Raw genomic sequence first — 22104 nt, forward strand, 5'->3', positions numbered from 1 at the left:
ATTCACTTTGTTACAAAGCAGAAACTAACACACCATTGTAAAGCAATTATACTCCAATAAAGATGTTAAAAAAATACAAAAAATAAAATAAAATTAGAAGTTTTGTTAGAAACATTGAAAAAAAAAGAAAAAAGAAGATATACAAATGACAAATAAACACATGAAACGATGCTCTACATCATTAGTCATTAGGAAAATGCTAATTAAAACCACAATAAGATTTACTACATATCCATTACAATAATAAAATTACCATACTAAATGTTGATGAGGATGTGAAGCTACTGGGACTCACACACAGCTAGTAGAAGTGCAAAGTGGTAACACTACTTTGAAAATCAATCTGGCAGTTTCTTTAAAAGTTAAACATACACCTACCATATGACCCAGCAATCCTACTTCTAGATATTTACCCACGAGAAATGAAAACCTGTCTATTCCAAAACTTGAACACAAATGTTCGTAACAGTTTTATTTACAATATAGCAAGAAACAGGAAACAATCCAAATGTCCTTCAATGGGTGCGTGGGTAAACAAATCATAATATATCCATAAGCATTAGGGTTTTCCAAAGAAAGAACCAACGGGATGTATATGTATGTATATCATAAGGCATAAAACTAACCATCACACCATACAATGGAATACTACTCAGCATTGAAAGAGAAGTATTTTATTGATATTTGATACAATAATATGGATGAATGTCAAAATAATCATGCTGAGTGAAAGAAGCAAGAAAAAAGTACACATGTATAATTCTATTTACATAAAATTCTAGAAAATGCAAACTAATCTATAGTTGTAGAAAAATCAGTGGTAAGATCATTTAATATCAAATTTTAAAAGTAATTTTGTGCTGTTAGGATCCATGTCATAAATTCAAATCAGCACATTATTTTTTAAAGAAAAAAATCAGAAGCTTATGTTTTAATATGTAAAATACAATAAAGCCATTCTCAGATCATAAGAAAAAAAACCCAGATCAGTGGTTATCTGGGGATGGGGTGTAAAGAGGGAGGAATTAGGAAGGGACAATGAAACATTTGGAGGTGATGATTATATTCACTTACTTGATTGTGCTGATGGTGTCAGTGCTGAATACATATGTCAAAACTCATCAAACTGTACACTCTAAATAATGTATTTAATATTTTATTCTATTGTTTATTTTATTTAAATATCTTCCTATATGTAAACTATTTCAATAGCACTTTTAAAAAACTGTCACATTTTAAAAGCGCTAGGTGTGCAAAGAAGCAGGAAAATATGATTCATAATCAAGAAAAAAAATCAGCCAATAGCAAGAGACCCAGAAATAACAGATATGCTGGAACTAGTTACAGGGATGTTAAAACAGCTATTTTAAATATGTTCTATATGTTCAAGGGTATAGAAGAAAACATAAACATGATGAAGAAGAAAAAGGAAGGGGTATGTGTGTGTAAAGAGTCTAAGCTGGTGAGTTTGAAAACAAGAGTTTTTTTCTGTAGTTCTTGTCTATGGCAAGAACTTGTCTATGGCAAATGTGGACAGCTTTGAAGTAAACTAATGAGAAGAAATTGAAAACACACACGTATATCAGTTATCTTTGTATTTGTGTTATCATTTACTAGAATTTTAGAAATAATTTATACCATAGACTCTGGCTAAAACAACAACAAAATTATCTTGCCTGACTTGATTGCCTGCAAGCAGTTAGTGAATTTCAGTAAAGTAGCTTTTCTAAGAAAAAAGGAAAAAAAAAAAAATTGAAACCAAGTCCTATGTTCTTCAGCTAGAATTTTTAATTTATTTTTTCTGGAAATACAATGGACTAGAAATAAAGTATTAGGCTTTTTTTTTCTCTTGCCTACAGGAAGCAGTCTCAATCAGTCCCCATACATACATGCAGGTCAGCAAAGAACCTGATTTTTTATTTTTGGTAAGTCAATCACCAACAATTCCACAACATTTTTCAGATATCCCAAAAGGTTAATTCCTCTGCAAAGAAAGGAACAACTAGACCTGGTGGCCACTATGTAAACAAAGAATCACTACGGAAAGAGACTGGAATCGAAAAATGTGCCACAGCACTAGAAACACTTCTATATCTTCAAAAACATATAGTTCCTGAGATTCAAAATAAGAAATATTTTTCTCTTAACTTAAAAAAGGAGATCCCTTTAAGTCAAAATAGCCAAGGCTCATGGTCCTCATTTCTCATTCTAACCAGAACTCAAGAGCAAGACTGATACAATATGCTTAACTACACCACTTTTACTCATTAAGGTCTTGGAGAAATAAAAACATTATAATAACAGATTAAATATGGTTAAGGGCTGCAACAGTAGGGATAGAGAGGAAGAGAAGTATTTACTGATATTTTTAAAACTGAGAATAAATGTACAAACCGATACAGATGGATCCCACTGCTTTGATGACACTCAGAAGTGTTCCTTCAGCTATTTTACTAATCCCTAGTAAGCGAACCAGTGGTGCAATTCCATTCCCTTCACATATTTGATTTTGGTGTATCCTGCTGTCCTTACTTAGCGCTATGACTGCTTCACCTCCTGGCAACAATAAGCAAGAAACATGTGTGATACTCCAATGTCTGGTTCTATATTGTACAGATTTATGCATAGAAAATAACTTACCAACATACTGCATTTTAGCTGATGGTGATAAAAGCATATTTATTATAAAGTTGTATCCAATCTGTTCTGCCATATACTTTTGTTGTTTTAGTGTTTGTCCTGCCAAGGCCCAAAGTGCTACAGCTCCTTGTTCCTTAACATCTATTTGAAATGCCTATTTAAAAAAGTATTCTATTCAGTCAATGAGGATTTATTGAATACCGTAGGAATCTATGTTTGATAAAATGTTTATTCTAGAATTGGTTTTAGTTTTCTTTTCACTTAACTAAATTCAATATTGAATGCTTTATCTAAGAAAAATGAAAAAGAATCATAAAATTCCTACCTTGAGGAGTTTTAAAAGATATTTACTTAGTGATTTTTCCAGAAATGCTCTCTGTATAGCAGGGTTGTAACTTGCCAGTGCTTCCACAGCCATTGCACCCTTCACTTGAACACCAAGTTGTTTTCCCATAAAAAGAGCCACCAGAGGAGGAATGGCTCCTTCCATAGCCATAGCATCCTGAACTTCCTTATTGTCACGTGCAACCTCAGCAATTGTAACAGAAGATACAGCTGTCAACACATCTTCAAATGAATTCAAGAACCAGTTAAATAAATCTTTTAAAAAGTAAGAACATAAAAATGCAGCATATATCACTAGTTTCCCATATTTGAAAATCAAATTTATAGAGTTTAGAAAATTTAGAAAATAAAGAAAAATAGAAAAAATAAAATTGTCCAGACTTTCACCACCCAAGCACAAACATTTCATTTAATCTCATCCACTACTTTTATAAATATATATAATATATAAATATAGATAACTTTAGTGTTACATATTTAATATAGTGGTACTATAAACACAGTATCCTGCATTTTAATTTACCATAAAATTTTTCCCATTCTTTATGAACATCAGTGTCTCCTAAATATTCCATTAATGGGTGTATCACATTTCCTTAAACATTTGTATTTTAAAAAATAATGTGTTGTTTCCAACTTTTCACTGTTTTAAACAATGCTTAGGAGAAATCTTGGCACATTTCCTTCCTGTTTGTATTTTTTCCCCTTATTATAAGAGTCCTAGGAACTATTGGAATAACTTAATACATTTGCAGTAAATTTATTTTCTTTTTTTCCCCTTTTTCTTCTTTTTTAAATTGAAGTATAGTTGACATACAATATTATGTTAGTTTCAGGTGTACAGCATAGTTATTTGATATTTAAATACATTATGAAATGATCAACTCAAAAAGTAACCATCTATTCCCATACAATGTTATTTCAATATTACTGGCCATATTCCTTATGCTGTATACTACATCCTTGTGACTTATTTTATAACTGGAAGTTTGTACTTCTTAATCCCCTTCACTTATTTTGCACAACCCCCAAACTCCCTTTGCCTCTGGCAATCACCAGTTTGTTCTCTGCATCTATGAGTCTGTTTTTGTTTTGTTTGTTCATGTGTTTTGGTTTTTAGATTCCACACATAAGTAATATATTTGTCTTTGTCTGACTTATGTCACTTAGTGTAATACCCTCTAGTTCCATCCATATTGCTGCAAATGGCAAGATTTCGTTCTTTTTTATGGCTGTAAATATTCCATTGTGTATATATACTACATCTTCTTTATTCATTCATCTATCAGTAGGCACTTAGGTTGCTTCGATATCTTGACTATTGTTAATAATGCTAATTGAAAATAGGGGTGCTTTTATCTTTTTGAATTAGGGTATAAGTTTTCCTTGGGTAAACATCTAGAAGTGGAATTGCTGGATCATTTGGTAGTTCTATTTTTAATTTTTTGAGAAATCTCCACACTGCTCTCCATAGTGGCTGCACCAATTTACATTCCCACCAACAGTGCTAGAGGGTTCTTTCTTCTCCACACCCTCAGCAACACATGTTATTTGCTATCTTTTTGATGATAGCCCTTTGAAGAGGTGTGAATGATATCTCATTGTGGTTTTGATTTGCATTTCCCTGGTGATTAGTGATGTTGAGCATCTTTTCATATGTCTCTTGGCCATCTGTATATCTTCTTTGGAAAAATGTCTATTCAGGTTCCCTGCCCATTTTTTAATTGGATTGTTAGGTTTTGTTTTTTTTGTTTGTTTTTGTAATGTTGAGTCATTTGAGTTCTTTATATATTGGATATTAAGCTTTTATCAGATATATTGTTTGCAAATATTTTATCCCAATCAGTAGGTTGTTTTCTCATTTTGTTGATGGTTTCCTTTCCTATGCAAAGCTTTTTAGTTTGATTTAGTCCCATTTGTTTATTTTTGGTTTTGTCTCACTTGCCTGAGGAGAAATATTCAAAAAATATTGCTAAGATCAATGTCAAAGAGCATACTGCCTGTTTTCTTCTAGAAGTTTTAAAATTTCAGGTCTTAAAGTCTTTAATCCATTTCAAGTTTATTTTTGTATACAGTGTAAGAAAGTGTCCAGTTTGATTCTTTTGCATGAAGTTGTCCAGTTTTCCCAACAGCATTTATTGGAGAGATTATCTTTTCCCCATTGTATATTCTTTCCTCCTTTGTCACAGATTAATTGACCATATAAGCATGGGTTTATTTCTGGGCTCTCTTTCTGTTCCATTGATTTATGTGGCTCTTTTTGTGCCAGCATGATACTGCTTTGATTACTATAGCTTTGTAGTATAGTTTGAAATCAGGGAGTGTGATACCTCCCACTCTGTTCTTCTTTCTCAAGATTGCTTTGGCTATTTGGGTCTGTTGTGGTTCCATACAAATTTTAGGATCATTTGTTCTAGCTCTGTGAAAAATGTCATTGGTATTTTATTAAGGATTTCATTGAATCTGTAGATTACCCTGGGTTGTATGGCCATTTTAACAACATTAATTCTTTCAGTCCACGAGCTTGGTATATATTTCCATTTATTTGTTTCAACTTCAATTTCTTTCATCAATATCTTACAGTTTTTAGAATACAGGTCTCTCACCTCCTTGGTTAAATTTATTCCTAGGTATTTTATTATTTTTGATGGAATTGTAAATGGTATTGTTTTCTTAATTTCTCTTTCTGATAGATTATTAGTGTACAGAAACACAATGGATTTCTGTAATTAATTTTGTATCCTGAAAATTTACTGAATTCATTTATTAGTTCTAATAGTTTTTTGGTGGCCTCTTTCAGGTTTTCTATATATAGTAGTATAATTTCACCTGCAAACAGTGACAATCTTACTTTTCTCTTTCCAATTTAGAGTCTTTTTATTTTTTTTATTTTATTTTCTGATTGCTGTGGCTAGAACTTCCACTACTAGTTGAATAAAAGTGACAAGAGTGGGCATCCTTGTCATATTCCTGATCTTAGAGGAAATGCTTTCAACTTTTCACTGTTGACTATGATATTAGCTGTGATTTTGTCATATATGGCCTTTATTATGTTGAGGTATATTACCTCTATACCCACTTTGTTGAGAGTTTTTATTATAAATGGATGTTGAATTTTGTCAGAAGCTTTTTGTGCATCTATTGAGATGATAGAATTTTTATCCTTGGTTTGTTAATGTGGTATATCACACTGGTTAATTTGTGGACATTGAACCATCCCTGGGATAAATGCCACTTGATCATGTATGATCCTTTTAACGTATTGTTGAATTTGCTAATATTTTGTTGAGGATTTTTGCATCCATGTTCATCAGGGATATTGGCATTTAATTTTCTCTCTTTTTTTTTTTTTGTAGTTTCTTTGGTTTTGGCATCTGGGCAATGGTGGCCTCACAGAAGGAGTTTGGAAGTGTTCCTTTCTCTTCAGTTTTTTTGGAATAGTTTGAAAAGGATAGGTATTAACTCTTCTACAAATGTTTGATAGAATTCACTTGTGAAGGGACTTCCCTGATGGCACAGTGGATAAGAATCAGCCTGCCAATGCAAGGGACACGGGTTTGATCCCTGGTCTGGGAAGATCCCACATGCCATGGAGAAACTAAGTCCATGCACCACAACTTCTGAGCCTGTGCTCTAGAGCCTGCGAGCCACAACTACTGAGCCCATGTGCTGCAACTACTGAAGCCTGTGCACCTAGAGCCCATGTTCTGCAACAAGAGAAGCCACTGCAATGAGAAGCCCGCACACTGCAACAAACAGTAGTCCCCGCTCTCTGCAACCAGAGAAAGGCTGTGCGCAGAAACGAAGGCCCAACGCAGCCAAAAATAAATTAAAAAAAAAAAAACCTTAAAAAAATACTTGTATACAAACGTTCATAGCATTATTTTTATTAAAAAAAGAATTCCCGGGGCTTCCCTGGTGGCACAGTGGTTCAGAGTCCGCCTGCCGATGCAGGGGAGATGGATTCGTGCCCCGGTTCAGGAAGATCCCACATGCCGCGGAGCGGCTGGGCCCTTGAGCCATGGCCACTGAGCCTGCACGTCCAAAGCCGCAACGGGAGAGGCCACAACAGTGAGAGGCCTGCGTACTGCAAAAAAAAAAAAAGAATTCCCCTATGAATTCTTTAGTTTATTGGGAGTTTTTTGATTAATGATTCAGTTTCACTGCTAGTAGCGGTCTGCTTCTATTTCTTCCTGATTCAGTTTATCCATTTGTTCTAGGTTATCCAATTTGTTGGTGTGTAATTGTTTGTAGTAGTATCTTATGTTCCTTTGTATTTCTGTGGTGTCAGTTGGAATTTCTCCTTTTTAATTTATAATTTTATTTATTTGGGCCCTCTTTTTTCTTGATCAGTTTGGCTAAAGGTTTATAAATTTTGTTTATCTTTTCAAACAACCAGCTCTTAGTTTCCTTGATCTTTTCTATCTTTTTTGTCTCTAGTTCATTTACTTCCACTCTGATCTTTATTATTTCCTCCATCTACTAATTTTTTTGTTTGTTATTCTTTTTCTAGTTCCTTTAGGTGTAAGGTTAGACTGTTTGAGATTTTTCTCATTTCCTGGGATAGGCCTGTATTGCTAAACTTCTCTCTCAGAACTGCTTTTGCTAAGTCCTATAGATTTTGGAAAGTTGTACTTTTATTTTTCTTAAGGTATTTTCTGATTTCCTCTTTGATTTCTTCATTGACCCATTGGTTTTTTTTTTTTTTTAATTAACATGTAGTTTAGTCTCTACGTGTTTTTGTGTTTTTCCCATTTTTTTTCCTGTAATTGATTCCTAATTTCATATCATTTGGTCAGAAAAGATGCTTCATATAATTTCTATCCTCTTAAATTTGTTGAGACTAGATTTGTGGCCTAGCAAGCTATATATCTGGAGAATGTTCCATATGCACTTGAAAAGAATGTGTATTCTGCTGGTTTTGGATGGAATGTTCCATATATATCTGTTAAGTTCAGTTGGTCTAATGTATCATTTAAGGCCAATGTTTCCTTATTGATTTTCTGTTTTGATGATCTGTCCATCGATGTAAGTGGGTGTTAAAGTCCCCTACTATTACTGTGTTAATGTCAGTTTCTCCCTTTGTGTTTGTTAATATTTGCTTTATGTATTTAGGTGCTCCTATTTTGGGTGTATATGTATTTATACATGTTATATCTTCTTGTTGGATTGATACCTTTTATCATTATGTAATGCTCTTCTTTTTCTCTTGTTACAGTCTTTGTTTTGATGTCTATTTTGTCTGATATAAGTATTGCTACTCCAGCTTTCTTTTTATTTCCATTAGCATGGAATATCTTTTTCCATCCCCTCACTTTCAGTCTATGTGTATCTTTAGATCTAAAATGAGTCTTGGGGGCTTCCCTGGTGGTGCAGTTGTTGAGAATCCGCCTGCCAATGCAGGGGACACGGGTTTGAACCCTGGCCCAGGAGGATCCCACATGCCATGGAGCAGCTAAGCCAGTGTGCCACAATTACTGAGCCTGCGCTCTAGAGCCCGTGCTCTAGAGCCCACAGGCCACAGCTGCTGAGCCTGCGTGCCGCAACTGCTGAAGCCCACATGCCTGGAGTCTGTGCTCCGCAGCAGGAGAGGCCACCGCAGTGAGAGGCCTGTGCACCGCAGTGGGGAGTGGCCTCTGCTCACTGCAACTAGAGAAAAGACCGAACGCAGCAGCAGGGACCCAATGCAGCCAAAAATAAGTAAATAAAATAAATTTATTTTTAAAACAAATAAATAAATAAAAATAAAATGAGTCTTGGTAGGCAGCATATTTATGGGTCTTGTTTTTTATCCATTCAGCCACCTTATATGTTTTGTATGGAGCATTTAGTCCATTTACATTTAAATTAATTTTTGATAGGCATGTACTTATTGCCATTTTGTTAACTGTTTTCTGGTTGTTTTGTAGTTCTTCTCTGTTCCTTTTTTCTTCTCTTGCTCTCTTCCCTTGTGACTTGATGAGTATCTTTAGTGTTATGTTTGGGTTCCTTTCTCATTTTTTGTGTATCTATTATAAGTTTTTGGTTTATGGTTACCAGTAGGTTCATAGGTAACAATCTATGTATATAGGTGTCTATTCTAAGTTCATGATCTCTTAAGTTTGAACACATTTTAAAAGCTCTAAAATTTTACCCCCTCCCCATGTTAAGCTGTCTACTAGCTCTGTAAGTGGTTAATCCATTATCTTTATTATATGCTTGCCTTTACCAGTGATATTTTTTCTTTCATAATTCTATTATTTCTAGTTGTGGCCTTTTCTGCTTAGAGAACTCCCTTTAACCTTTCTTGTAAGGCTGGTTTAATGGTGATGAACTCTTTTAGCTTTTGTCTGTAAAACTCTTCTCTCTCCTTCAATTCTGAATAACCTTGCCAGGTAGAGTATTCTTGGTTGTAGGTTTTTTCCTTTCAGCACTTTGAATATATCATGCCACTTTCTTCTGGACTGCAAAGTTTCTGCCAAGAAGTCAACTGATATGAGAGTTCCCTTATATGTAACTAATTGCTTTTCTCTTGCTGTTCTTAAGATTAAGATTTTAATTTTTGACATTTTAATTATAATGGGTCTTGGTGTGGACCTCTTTGGGTTCATCTGTTTGGGACACTGTGCTTCCTGGACTTGGATGTCTGTTTCCTTCTCCAGGTTAGGAAAGTTTTCAGCTATTACTTCTTCAAATAAGTTCTCTGCCCTTTCTCTCTTATCCTTCTTGGACCCATATAATGTGAATGTTGGTACACCTGATGTTGTCCCAGAGGTCCCTTAAACTATCCTCATTTAAAAATTTTTTACTTCTTTTTTCCATTCAGCTTGTGTGAATACATGATTCTGTCTTCTAGATCACTTATCCATTCTTCTATATTATCTACTCTACCATTGATTCCCTCTCGTATATTTTCCATTTCTGTTATTGTATTCTTCAGCTCTGATTGGTTCTTTTTTATATTTTGTAACTCTGTTGAAGTTCTCACTGTGTTCATCCATTCTTCTCACAAGTTTGGTGAACATCTTTATGATTCTTACCTTGAACTCTATCAGGTAGATTGCTTATCTCTGTTTCATTTAGTTCTTTTTCTGAGGTTTTGTTTTGTTCCTTCATTTGGAACATATTCACCTGTCTCCTCATTTTGCCTAAGTCTCCAAATTTATTTCTATGTATTAGGTAGGTTCCTTCTCTCTCCCAGTCTTGGAGAAGTGGCCTTATGTAGGAGATGTCCTATGGAGTCCAACAGCATGCTCCCCTCTGGCCACCAGAGCTAGATGCTCAAAGGGTGTCCTTATGTGGGCTATATGCCCCCTTCTGCTGTAGTGGGGCCAGCTACTGTGGGCACACTGTTAGGCAGGACTGGCTCCTGGTCTGGCTGACTGAGAGGTCCTGCCTTGTGTAGTTGCTGTAGGCACACTGGTGGGCAGTGCTCTGGTGGTTAGACAGTTGTGAAGCCATTGATGCAGGCAAGCTGGTGGGTGGGGCAGGCCCCTAGCACTAATAGGCTAGAAGGAGGATTCCAAAATGTGCCTGCCAGCATCAGTGTCAGCACAGTAGAAGATCACATGAATAGCTGCCTCAGTGTCTCATTCCCCAGTAGGAGTCCCAGCTGCCTCTTGCCTCTCCAAGAGGCCTCTCCAAGATGAGCAAGTGGGTCTGACCTAGGCACCTTTCAAACTGCTGCCTCTCTGCAGTGGGCCTCAGAGCATGTGAGATTTTGCATGCACCCATAAGAGCAGTTTCAGTTTCCTACAGCCCTCTGGCTCTCCCAAACATACGCCTCACTGGTTTTCAAAGCCAGAAGTTTTGGGAGCTTATCTTCCTTGCATAGGATGCCCTAGCTAGGGAACCTGATATGGGGCTCAGACTCCTCACTACACTGGGAGGACTTACGTGGCCGTGATATCTTTCCCACTTGTGGGTCACTACGTTGGGGGTGTGGGTCCTGACCAGACCATGTCTCTGCCCCCTCAACCATCTCATTGTGGTTCCTTCTTTATATCTTTAGTTGTGGGAAATCTTTTCTGCTAGTCTTCAGGTTGTTCTCAGAGATAGTTGCTCTGCAAGTAGTTGTAATTTTGGTGTGCCCACAGGAGGAAGTTAGCTCAGCATCTTCCTATGCTGCTGTCTTGAACCTGACCTGGTCCCCAGAAAACTGCTTTTCAAATGATATGATAATAGCATCCTACTCTCCAATAATCAGAGTATGAGAGTATCGATGTCACTGTAACTTTTTAAGTACAGATATTATCATTAAGAATAAATACATAAATTCTTATGTATACATAAAGGCAAAAAATGGTGTCTCACTTTGTTTTGGGTTACTAGTAAATCTAAACATTTTCATATATGCATATTAACAAGTTGTAATTGTTCTCTTTAAAACTTAGAGAGGGACTTCTCTGGTGGTGCAGTGGTTATAAATCTTCCTGCCAATGCAGGGGACATGGGTTCAATTCCTGATCCAGGAGGATCCCACATGCCGCGGAGCAACTAAGCCCGTGCGCCACAACTACTGAGCCTGTGCTCTAGAGCCCGTGAGCCACAACTACTGAGCCTGCATGCTGCAACTACTGAAGCCTGTGCACCTAGAGCCTGTGCTCCGCAATAAGAGAAGCCACCACAATGAGAAGGCTGTGCACCGTAACGAAGAGTAGCCCCTGCTCGCCGCAACTAGAGAAAGCCTGCATGCAGCAACGAAGACCCAGTGCAGCCAAAAAATGAAATAAAATAAAATTCAGAGAAAAGTTGCAAAAATAAGTCAAAGAACTCTCCTAAGATTTGGCAACAACTGATTTTTGCCCAAACCAATCTTTACTATGATGTTTGCAAAATGTTTATTTTCCAAAGCTACTGCTCCCTTCATACTTATCGGTTGCATTCTACTGTAAAGAAGAGCTCTCCCTACTTCTCTATCTATTTATTTCCTTGTTTATCCACTTATCATCAAGATGGGCTCTTGGATTTTTATTTTATTCAATGAGTTATAATCCATTAATTTCATTATTTGTATTGATTCTCTGTCCAAGATTTGGCAATTGTCCAAGATTGTCCAACTTGAAGGGCCAGTGGGAGTTCCTTCAGGTTGACCCCTGTGTCCTTTAGATACACCTCCATTTGAGGGGGGCGCATTTTCTTACTTTCTGACACAATATGATATTTTGGACTTGCCATGTACCTGCTCTGCCCCAGCCCCGGAATCAATCATTTCTCCAAGAAGCTCTGGTTTCTTTTAATGAGGAATGGTATTTAGAAATAAAGATTTGGTACTAGGTATATTCATTGCTACTGAAGTGTCATTGCTACTAGACTCTTTTAGCAGATAAGGCTAGGAAAATATATATATTTCCAATTTTCCAATTCCAGTCCAACCCCACAGGATTCTTTTTTTTTTAAACATCTTTATTGGGGTAAACCCCACAGGATTCTTTATTGCCTTTCCACATTCTGTATATTTCTTTTCACAGTGAGAACCCAATAATATTAACACTTTATTGATTTGGTCAGTCCTACAATACTTATAACACAGGTTCAGAGCTGTTTCACCCATATCACTATGAAATACAAATCCACTAAGAAGAATTCAAGATATGTTTTTTTCTCCCTAGACTGAAGCTGTATAGTAAAGCACTGTGCTCAAAAGTTACTTTAAAAAGCTACTTTAAAATTTTAAAAAAGCTACCTATGTTCATTTTTTTTCTTTTTAATCTAGCTATATAATTCATTTGATATATAATGGGGTTCATTTGTTTTTGTCTGTATTCAATTTTAGATTGCTCCTTCTGTCTTGTAGATTTAATGTAGTTTTTTTTTTTAATGTGAAGACATCAATATGCTTCCAGAAGTTAAAACTGTACAAAAAGGTGTTTTTAAATTCAAGCAACCACACTCTCTAAATTTAGCATTTGTTCTTTCATAGACTTTCTATTCAGGTTAATTGTCTGTCTATTAAGGCCTTATTGTTCATATCAATTTACATACTCACTTTATGTCAAATATATTAACTTTTTTGTTATGAATATTTTTATCATTCAATCACTTATATATTCAGCAAATATTTTATTGAGTGGCTACTAGGAGTGTCCTAGGTACTGGGAAACTATGATGAACCAACAAAACAAAGTCCTTAGCCTTGTGGAGCAAGCTCAAAGGCCAGAAGTATGAAATAGCAATAAGTTCAATATTAATTGAGAATAAAATAAGAGAGGAAAGGAGTGACAGGAAATAACAGGAAGGTTATTTCCTTTCCAAGTTGGAAGTTTAGAAGGCTGATAGGCTGTGCTAAAACTTTGGACATTATCATAGGTGACAAAGAGCCACTGAATAATTTAAAGGAAGGGAAAGATATAATCAATTTTGTATTTTAGATAGATCACTCTAGTAACACTTGGGATGTTTTTCAGCTAATAAGGTAATAAAATTAAGAGAGTGTGAAGGGAACCATTCTTTCTCTTACCCCATATTGCTGCATCAGTCCAAAAAGTAGAAATTCCTACTCTCATCTCCCACTCAGGAATGTTACTCATTACCCCCATAAATAATGAGTCATTGCAAATGCATGGCTTAGCTTCCTTTTTGGTGCTATCTTTTTGCTATTTTCTCAAAGCAAGCTTTCCAGCTGTTACTGAAGTTTTGATCTCCATTACATTCTTGTGTCTATTTATGAATTGCACCCAAATTCTAAAGGGAGAGGGCTGTCTTTATTTACACCTCAATAATCCAGACTAGCTCTGAAGCTCAGAGGAGAGGTCAGGGATTTCGATAGAGAACTGGGAAGAATAGATTATGAATGTAATGAAGTTACTAAGAGTAAATAAAATTGCTTAAAAAGCGTGTGCTGTGTGAAAAAAGCAGCAGACCAAGAACAGAAACTTGAGGAACTCCAACATTAAGAGCTGGGTGAAAGAAGCCTAATTATGGAGGTGTTTTGGGTTTTTTTTTTCTATCTAAAACCCCTTTCATGAATTCCAAAGTTCCAGATTTTAGAATATAATGAGCTCATACTATACATTACATAACATCCCAGAGAATCTGGAGAAAACATATTTCTGCAGTGAAATGTATGAATAATCATTTTCAGAAGGATGAGGTTACTCTTTAAATTTTGCTCAGATAGTTTGGAGTTGAAAATCATTTCATATACTTTCTACCACATATTTGAATTTCCATGGTGGTGTTGTGTTATTATATAAACCTTTGTTAATAACACAGAACAGGACAATTGCATGCATTAGAAAAGATGAAATAAGAAGCACTGTAGGAACAAAAACATGTATGCATGTACATACATATGGGGAAGAGTATGAAACAAACAGCTGAAGATGGTAAAGCAAAGACCTCAAACAAACCAAACTCAGCAAAGGTTGAGGAACCTCTTGGAGATGTTAACAAGTCCATAGTCTTAAGAAACTGCATGTGAATCTACTTTGGGGCCATTTTACCTTAATGCATGAAATCTTAGAGTGGTTCAGAAGAGTTAAGAGGATACTGGAGTTAATAAAACTCTTTTGTAATCCCCTAAAACTTAATAGCACAGCTAATATACAGGAGAATCATTTGTTAAAGCACTAAAATTAGAAGTGTAGAATTTACAAATTATAAATGGGGAGAAAAACAATTAAAATTTCTTCAAAAGTATTTTATCTTCCTTGGAGTGAAGAGATAGTACAGATTACAATATAGGATGTTACTTTTATTTAGGTTTCAGATGAGGCAAGAGCCCAAAAAAGAAATGATTTTTGGTAATTCATTTCTATAGCTTTTCTTTTAGGAATTCATTTATTATTTATCCAAATTGCCTCTACAATTTGTGCTTTGTGCAAGCATCTGGGGTTGGGAGGAAGAAAAAGGATAGGGAAAACCTATTCCCTGACTTTAGGAATTTGTAATGAAGGGAAAGGACTTTCAAATGATTTCACTACATGATAGAGGTCCTTAGAAGATGATAATTGCTTAAATTTGAAGTTCTAAAGTAAAAGAAAGCCTTCTGCAACAATCCCCTTATCCATAACCTTGTCTTACATTTTAGCCAACATATTTATTCTGTATTCATTCTTGGAGGACTAGGATAGAAAGATAGGTGATAAACTGAGCAGGAAGAAAAACATACAACCTTTCCCCCAATTTTTTATTCCCCCAAATGTGGGGAAAACCATAGATTTTAAGTTTATGTGTATGCTCACTGTAATGAGAAAATTCTTACAGAACCTGAGAGACCATTTGCAGTAGCTGCAGAAACTGCCTCAGAGCTTCTGGTGTTCCTGGTGTTCATAGGCACTGAAGTTAATTAATTAATCATTAATTAACCTAATGATCTGATGACCTTGAATTCTGATATCAAATATCTAACAGCAAATCTGAAGTCCTTATTGTAACTTGAAAAGTAGCTTCCAATGATCAATGTGTGTCTTATTCATACAAGGAGACATCTACTTGAGTCCCTGGGCATATTAACTACATTATTTTCATTACTCATGCCAATATTTCCATTTATAAAAATATCTAGTTCAACATTTAAAAAATTACGGCTTTGAGAGTCAATTCCTTTTATAAATCCAGCAGCTTAAATTTAAGTGTTTCAGAAGTTAGGTTATGTTACATATGTCTAGTTCCATCCTAAGATAAATCCAGGACATCTATCATAAAGGACAAGTCCAAACATGTATTTGCTTCACTTAATATATCTGGTCACTTTAAAATATATAGAACTAAAGACTTACCTGACTCAGAACTCAGAAATGTGATAAGATACGGGATGCCTTTATGGTCTCTCACTGCTCTTTGATTGTTTTTGTTTCCCATACATAATACCCGTAGACAGTTCATTACATTTACTAGCACGCTTTCTATGTCTAAGTTCAAAAGATTTACCAGAGCTGGAATTCCATTCTAAAAATAAACAAAAAGATTTAATTGAATTTATTTAAGATGTATGCTATCTTTATTTAGAAACACAAGTCTATAATCTTTCTTGCTATAAATATCTGCTTATTTAGGAGAGAAAAACTGCCCATAAACAAATGTGTCTACGGATATGGCACATTAAATGACAGTTATTACAACTTTGAGCATATCTTATGCTTCAATATTAAAGAAAGTATTCTATAAATATATTTTCTGCCTCCCTCCCTTCCTTCCTTCCTTCCTGCCTTCCTTTCTGTGCTGTACCACATGGCATGTGGGATCTTTGTTCCCCGACCAGGGATCGAACCCATACCCCCTGCATTGGAAGTGCAGAGTCTTAACCACTGGACCACCAGGGAAGTCTCTATAAATATATTTTCAAATAGTCTCCTCTATACCAAAATAATTTGAGGCTGCAAGTTCACTGTAACATTTAAGTATCTAAAAGTGAAACAACTAAGTAATACCAATTGAATACAGTGCCCATTTGGAAATATTTGCTATTGTATACATCACACTGGTAATTGGTAATTATATTTATGCAACACAAAATATTATTTTTAAATGTTAATATAGTTTCTTAATTTTAAGTGGATTAAAGATGGCATTTCTCCCTACTAACAGAATTAATGAAAGGATATTAAAGAAGATAAGAAACAGAAATGTAATGTCATTTTCAATAAAGCTAGGAGACATCGGTAATGTTGAACCATAATAAATGTTTATGAGTAGCCAACAGGGATGCGCGAGACCTCCCATGGCCACTGGCTACAGGAAATACTGGCAGAACAGTTTTCCAAAGTAAGTGGCTGCTACCTAAAGGGCAGAAAAACATACACATACACACACAACACACACACACACAACACACACACACGCACACACACACACACAACACACACACACACACCCGTCTGGAACAAGAGGAATGGGTATGGAGGATGGCAGCAGGATCTTTCCTGGACCAATTTGTCCTAAAGTTTCAAAAATTAAGGAGGGCAAGGACGAATAAAGAATGATACCAATAAGAGGTTTGGAACAAGTAGTCTTATTGGTGAGATAAAAAGGAAGAGATAGACTTTTGCATTGTGGAGGAAATAGAATCCACATTATGAGTACTATGCAACAGTCTCTGCTGGCTAAGGGAAAGTGAAGCTGAACAGACCCATGCATACAACCCTGTAGCATATGTCATATTCTTGCTAGCCTAGAACATGGATCTGGGCCCTTTCCCACATGCATTTCCTGCAAATAGCTAGACCAGAAAGAACTTATCTAATTCAAAGTGAGTAATGTTCAAAAAGGAAGTAGAACAGGATCTGTCCAAATATATTATAAGATTAAAAATAGGAAAAACTTATGACAGATAAAGAATGCTTGTAAGAAAAATATGCCATAAAGTAGATGAAAAACTTTAACTGAAAATGGTATATTGTTATCAATGAAAAAAATTAGGCAATCACCTCTATAAAACAAGGGCGCGCAGGAGAGACATCAGTGTTCAGGGAAGATTTTTTGAGACAGGGAGAGGTGAAACAAAAGCTGGAAAAGCTCAGGAAAGATGTGGAAAAATATAAAAGCCAAACTGTAATCTACACAAAAATAACAAGGCCAGAAAACATAGCAAGAGACAAGGAGGATAGGATTGAGGGGGAAAAAAATGAAATAAAACAGTGAGTAGAAAAGGACTAGAGAGAAAATGATAGCTGTATAAAACTGGAAAAGGTGATATAATACACAAATAAGTGGTATTCCCAAAGAGAAGTGTAGTTAAGATTTAATTAGTTAATTAAAGTTAATTCAGTGATCAGTAAATTCAACAGTCAACTTTTGACTTTCATCTTACAACAGCCTTTGACACTATTGATATTCTTCTCCTCTTTGAACATGTTCCCCATTTGGCTGATAGGACAACAGATTCCTCAGGTTTCCCCCTACCTCGGTGGCCATTCCTTCTTAGTCTCCTTTGAGGTCCCTCCAGATCTTTCAGCTTTCCCACAGCTCCTGGTGACTCAGCTCCCAGAAAAATAATACAGAATATGACTACTTCTCACCATTTCCACTATTACCACCCTGGTTCAAGACACCACTGTCTGTCACCTGGATTACCAAAATAGCTTCTTAGTTAGTCTTGCTGCATCCACCCTTGCCCACCTGTTTCAACACAGAAGGTAGAGTGATATAAATCTCTTCATGGAACTTCCCAGAACAAAATTATTCAATGCTTAACATACTCAGAGAAAAAGCCAGGGGTGTCTAACAATTATCCACATGGCCCTACATGATGTGGTCCACCATTACCCAGCTAAGGTGTCTCCTATTTCTCTTTCTTCAGCTACTTTTGCTTACTTGCTATTCCTTGAATATGCCAGGCATACTCTCACTTCATTTACTTTGCATTTGTTTCCTCTGCCTAGAATGCTCTTCCCAACAGAAAAACATGGCACACTTCCTCATCTATTTTAGGTTTGTACTCAAATGCCAACTTCTTTTTTTTAAATTTATTTTATCGAAGTATAGTTGATTTACAATGTTTTGTTAATTTCTGCTGTATAGCACAGTGATTCAGTTACACACACACACACATATATACATTCTTTTTTCGTATTCTTTTCCATTATAGTTTATCACAGGATATTGGATATAGTTCCCTGTGCTATACAGCAGGACCTTGTTATTTATCCATCCTATATATAATAGTTTACATCTGCTAATCCCAACCTCCCAATCCATCCCTCCCCCACCCCTCTCCCTCTTTCAAATGCCAGCTTCTTAGTGAAGTATTTTTTGCCAAGCTCCCCCCTTCCCTTTCCCTGCTTTATTTTCCTCCTTAACATCTCTTCTCATCGAATATACTATATTTGGTTTATTTTCTTTATTGTCTTGTTACCCCCAACTGGAATAAAAACTCCACGAAGGCTGGGATTTTGTCTGTTTTGTTCACTGCTATAACTCTAACATCTAGAAGTGTATTTCCATACAATAAACTCTCAAAAAGTACTTGTTTATGAATTTACAGAAAGAATAATACAGAAAAAATATTTAAAGACATGAATTCAAGAAAACATTTTGAAAATAAAAGAAGATGAATGTACGTGTTGAAAAGTCACACCAAGCCCCAGGAAAAATAGGTAACTAACACCGATGTGTAAGTCCTGGAATTTAAAGATAAAGAAAAAAAGAGGAAGAAAACACTGCTCATACAGCAGAAGATTTTTAGAGAACCAAAAATAATAACAAAATATGCCAAAACTAAGATTAAACACCACATCAATAAATGTAAATGAGCTATATTCAATAAAAGTGAATGACAAAGCAAACCCAAATATACTGCATACAAGGGACACATTTATCCTAACTCTGGGTGATGAGAATCACTGGAGAGGTCTAAAGTGAGGTCTAAATGAATAAGACTAACTGACTAACTCTAGTTGTGGGCCTGGGGGGAGGGGAAAATTTTTAATATATTTTCCAAATGATTGATAACAAAACAACCAGCAAGAAGTAAAATGACTCCAAAAAGTTAAAAAGAAAACGATAAGCAAAGCCAAATTAAACATGAGAGCACAAAAGAACACAAAGATCACAAATCTAATTTTGGACAACACAGAATTTGGGGCAAAAGTATTGCACTTGACAAAAAGGGTATATTTTATAATGCTAAATGACTCAGTCCATAATGAAGAAGTGTCACCTGACAAAAACTATAAAAATAACCTTATTTATAAATATCTTTAAAAGATCTTACCTAAAATATTAATAGACATAATAAGGTGGGTTTTATTTGAAAAACTACAGCATGGCAAAGATTGCTGGGTGTTCACAAAAAAAAAAATTTTTTTTTCTTCTAATTCTTTCTAGTACACAAATAGACTACATTTACCAGCCAGAATAGAAATAGCCAAGATGGCACTATTTCTTTTAATATCGTCTCATAAAAAACAAGAAGCAACCACATCCCCCAGAGCTAAATAAGCAGTTGACCGGTCTTCCATGTTGTCCCAGGTGATAGTTTTACCAGATAATTTTGTTGAGAAACAGTTTTTCCCTTGGTCTCTTGCACTCCTACCAGTATTGGGAGTGTATCAAGATTGTAACAGCTCTTTTACCTGGCCATTTTCCAGGATTTTTATGTAGCTATCTTTTTTTTTTTTTTTTGACTGAGAAATAAATCTTCATTTGTTTTTAGCATTGATATTTGGGAGATATTACCACAATATCATCTAGGCTATCCTAGATGATACCACCTCCTTATGTAACATAAACTCCTCCCCAGACCTTGCCAAACTGGAGCTAGCAAGATTTTATGTGTCACTTCCTTGAATTACTGTTCACTTCATTTGCCTGTGGTTTTTCTCATTATAATGCCATTACCCCATGATGTGGGCCCTAGAAGTGGTACATGTGCGAGTACAACTTTTACTCATATCCTAATGCTGTTTATCACTTACTGGATCTTGGCTCATCCTGCTATCATTCTTGAAAGGTGTGGTAACGTCTACCGCCAGGCAAAGAATAGGCTTGCTTACTGGTTGCTACCAAAGTGATAGGTTTCTTTTTTTTTTTTTTTTTTTTTTTTTTTTTTTTTTGCTGTACGCGGGCCTCTCACTGTTGTGGCCTTTCCCATTGCGGAGCGCAGGCTCAGCAGCCATGGCTCACCGGCCCAGCCGCTCCGCGGCATGTGGGATCCTCCCGGACCGGGGCACGAACCCGTGTCCCCTGCATCGGCAGGCGGACTCCCAACCACTGCGCCACCAGGGAAGCCCCTAGGTTTCTTAAACTCAGCGTTCCTCAGATTTGACACAAACCCAATGTGCAGGTATGATCTACCTGGGCCCACTCTGTTGCCTTGTGAGACTTCGGGACAGGGAAAACAGACAACCCTTTGCTGTGCTTGCTCTGGTACTATCTTGCTCTTGTCTAATTTTGGCACTCATGGGATTGTGGCAGGTTTTCTCTTTGATATCCTCATTAAGATTGGAGCTCTTCCCTGAGAGTTTATGAGGGCCACTGCATGATGAAATGGGTATGTATCTTTCTAGCTTCTATATGAGAGAGTTAGTCAGTCAAAATGATGTTCTATGAAAAGAGCTTACATATTTGGCAATAACATCCTTGTTTTCAAGTTGAGCAATATCATATAGAATGACAGCACACCGAGAGTGTAGTTCGGGTTCATCAGAAACCAGTAGGTTGATCAAAGCTGGAATAGCTCCTGCTTCTACTAGAGCATGCACTATCTTTGCACGGGTTGAGATATTACTCAATAACCCAACTGTTTTGCACTGTAATTTTATTTTGGAACCTTTTAATAGATTGATTAAGGCAGGAATGGTGCCTGCAATGAAAAGATCAAGAAAAAGCATGAATTGTTTGTAACTATTTGTAGTCAATTTATCATGGTAAGATTTAAATAATGTTTATGGGCATTGCCATATAAACAGCAAATAATTCTGTAAAATATTTATAAAATTATCATTTGAAACTACGCAAATGTACTTTTCTTTCTTTTCTATAATGTAGGCGGCTCTCATTGTTTACATATTTGATTTTCACATAGCACACAATCATACATTTCATATTGGTGATACTAAGTCACCGCTGAAACATTGAATTTTGACTTAAGATCATTGATATATAAATGATTTGAGCTACCATATGGTAGAGTTCAGTTTTGGTTACTGCATCAACTTTGTGTGGCAGTTATTTATATAATTATTTGAGCATTTTATTATGTTTTACCCATGTTTTATACAATCAACTGAAAAATGAAAAGTGCTGAATCTAGTATAAAGCAGTCTTAGCCTCATTAATTACAGTTTGTTCAAAGATGAAAATCACTGGGTGTGGTGAAAATAGAAAATATGGGTTCAGTTGGATGCTTGTTACTTTAGTTCAATGTGAAGGAAAAACATTAAAGAGCACACATGACATGCTGGAAATATCATAGGTATAATTAGGGACGTATATATGTATTTAGCTACCTTAAATGAAACCTCCATCATGACTTGTTTATCTGTGGTTCACTTTTTTGGACAAAGAGCTTTTTGTACATGTTTTTAGGAACATATTAGGGGACTACTTATGATAAATTTTTCATTCATTCAACAAATATTTATGAAGCATCTCATTTGTGCCCAATATACACATTAGAGTAATGGCTACCATAATGGATACTGTAGACAGAATATTTCCATCATTTCAGAAAGTTATAATGGGAAGTGCTATTCTCAA

The 22104-nt window shown here is 35.8% G+C and overlaps 1 protein-coding gene across 1 annotated transcript in view; it reads right to left on the minus strand.

Moving 5' to 3' along the window:
* ANKAR (ankyrin and armadillo repeat containing) overlaps positions 1-22104 on the minus strand; it is an 88215-nt gene that overhangs the window by 31021 nt on the left and 35090 nt on the right. The window contains exons 11-15 of the mRNA XM_032638425.1: positions 20967-21208; positions 15687-15855; positions 2966-3207; positions 2641-2794; positions 2395-2556 (exon numbers count right to left, since the gene is read on the minus strand). Of these exons, the coding sequence (XP_032494316.1) occupies positions 2395-2556; positions 2641-2794; positions 2966-3207; positions 15687-15855; positions 20967-21208 (969 nt within the window). The remainder of the gene's footprint in view (positions 1-2394; positions 2557-2640; positions 2795-2965; positions 3208-15686; positions 15856-20966; positions 21209-22104) is intronic.

Source organism: Phocoena sinus, chromosome 7 (genome assembly GCF_008692025.1).
Source record: "Phocoena sinus isolate mPhoSin1 chromosome 7, mPhoSin1.pri, whole genome shotgun sequence".
Lineage (NCBI taxonomy): Eukaryota > Metazoa > Chordata > Mammalia > Artiodactyla > Phocoenidae > Phocoena > Phocoena sinus.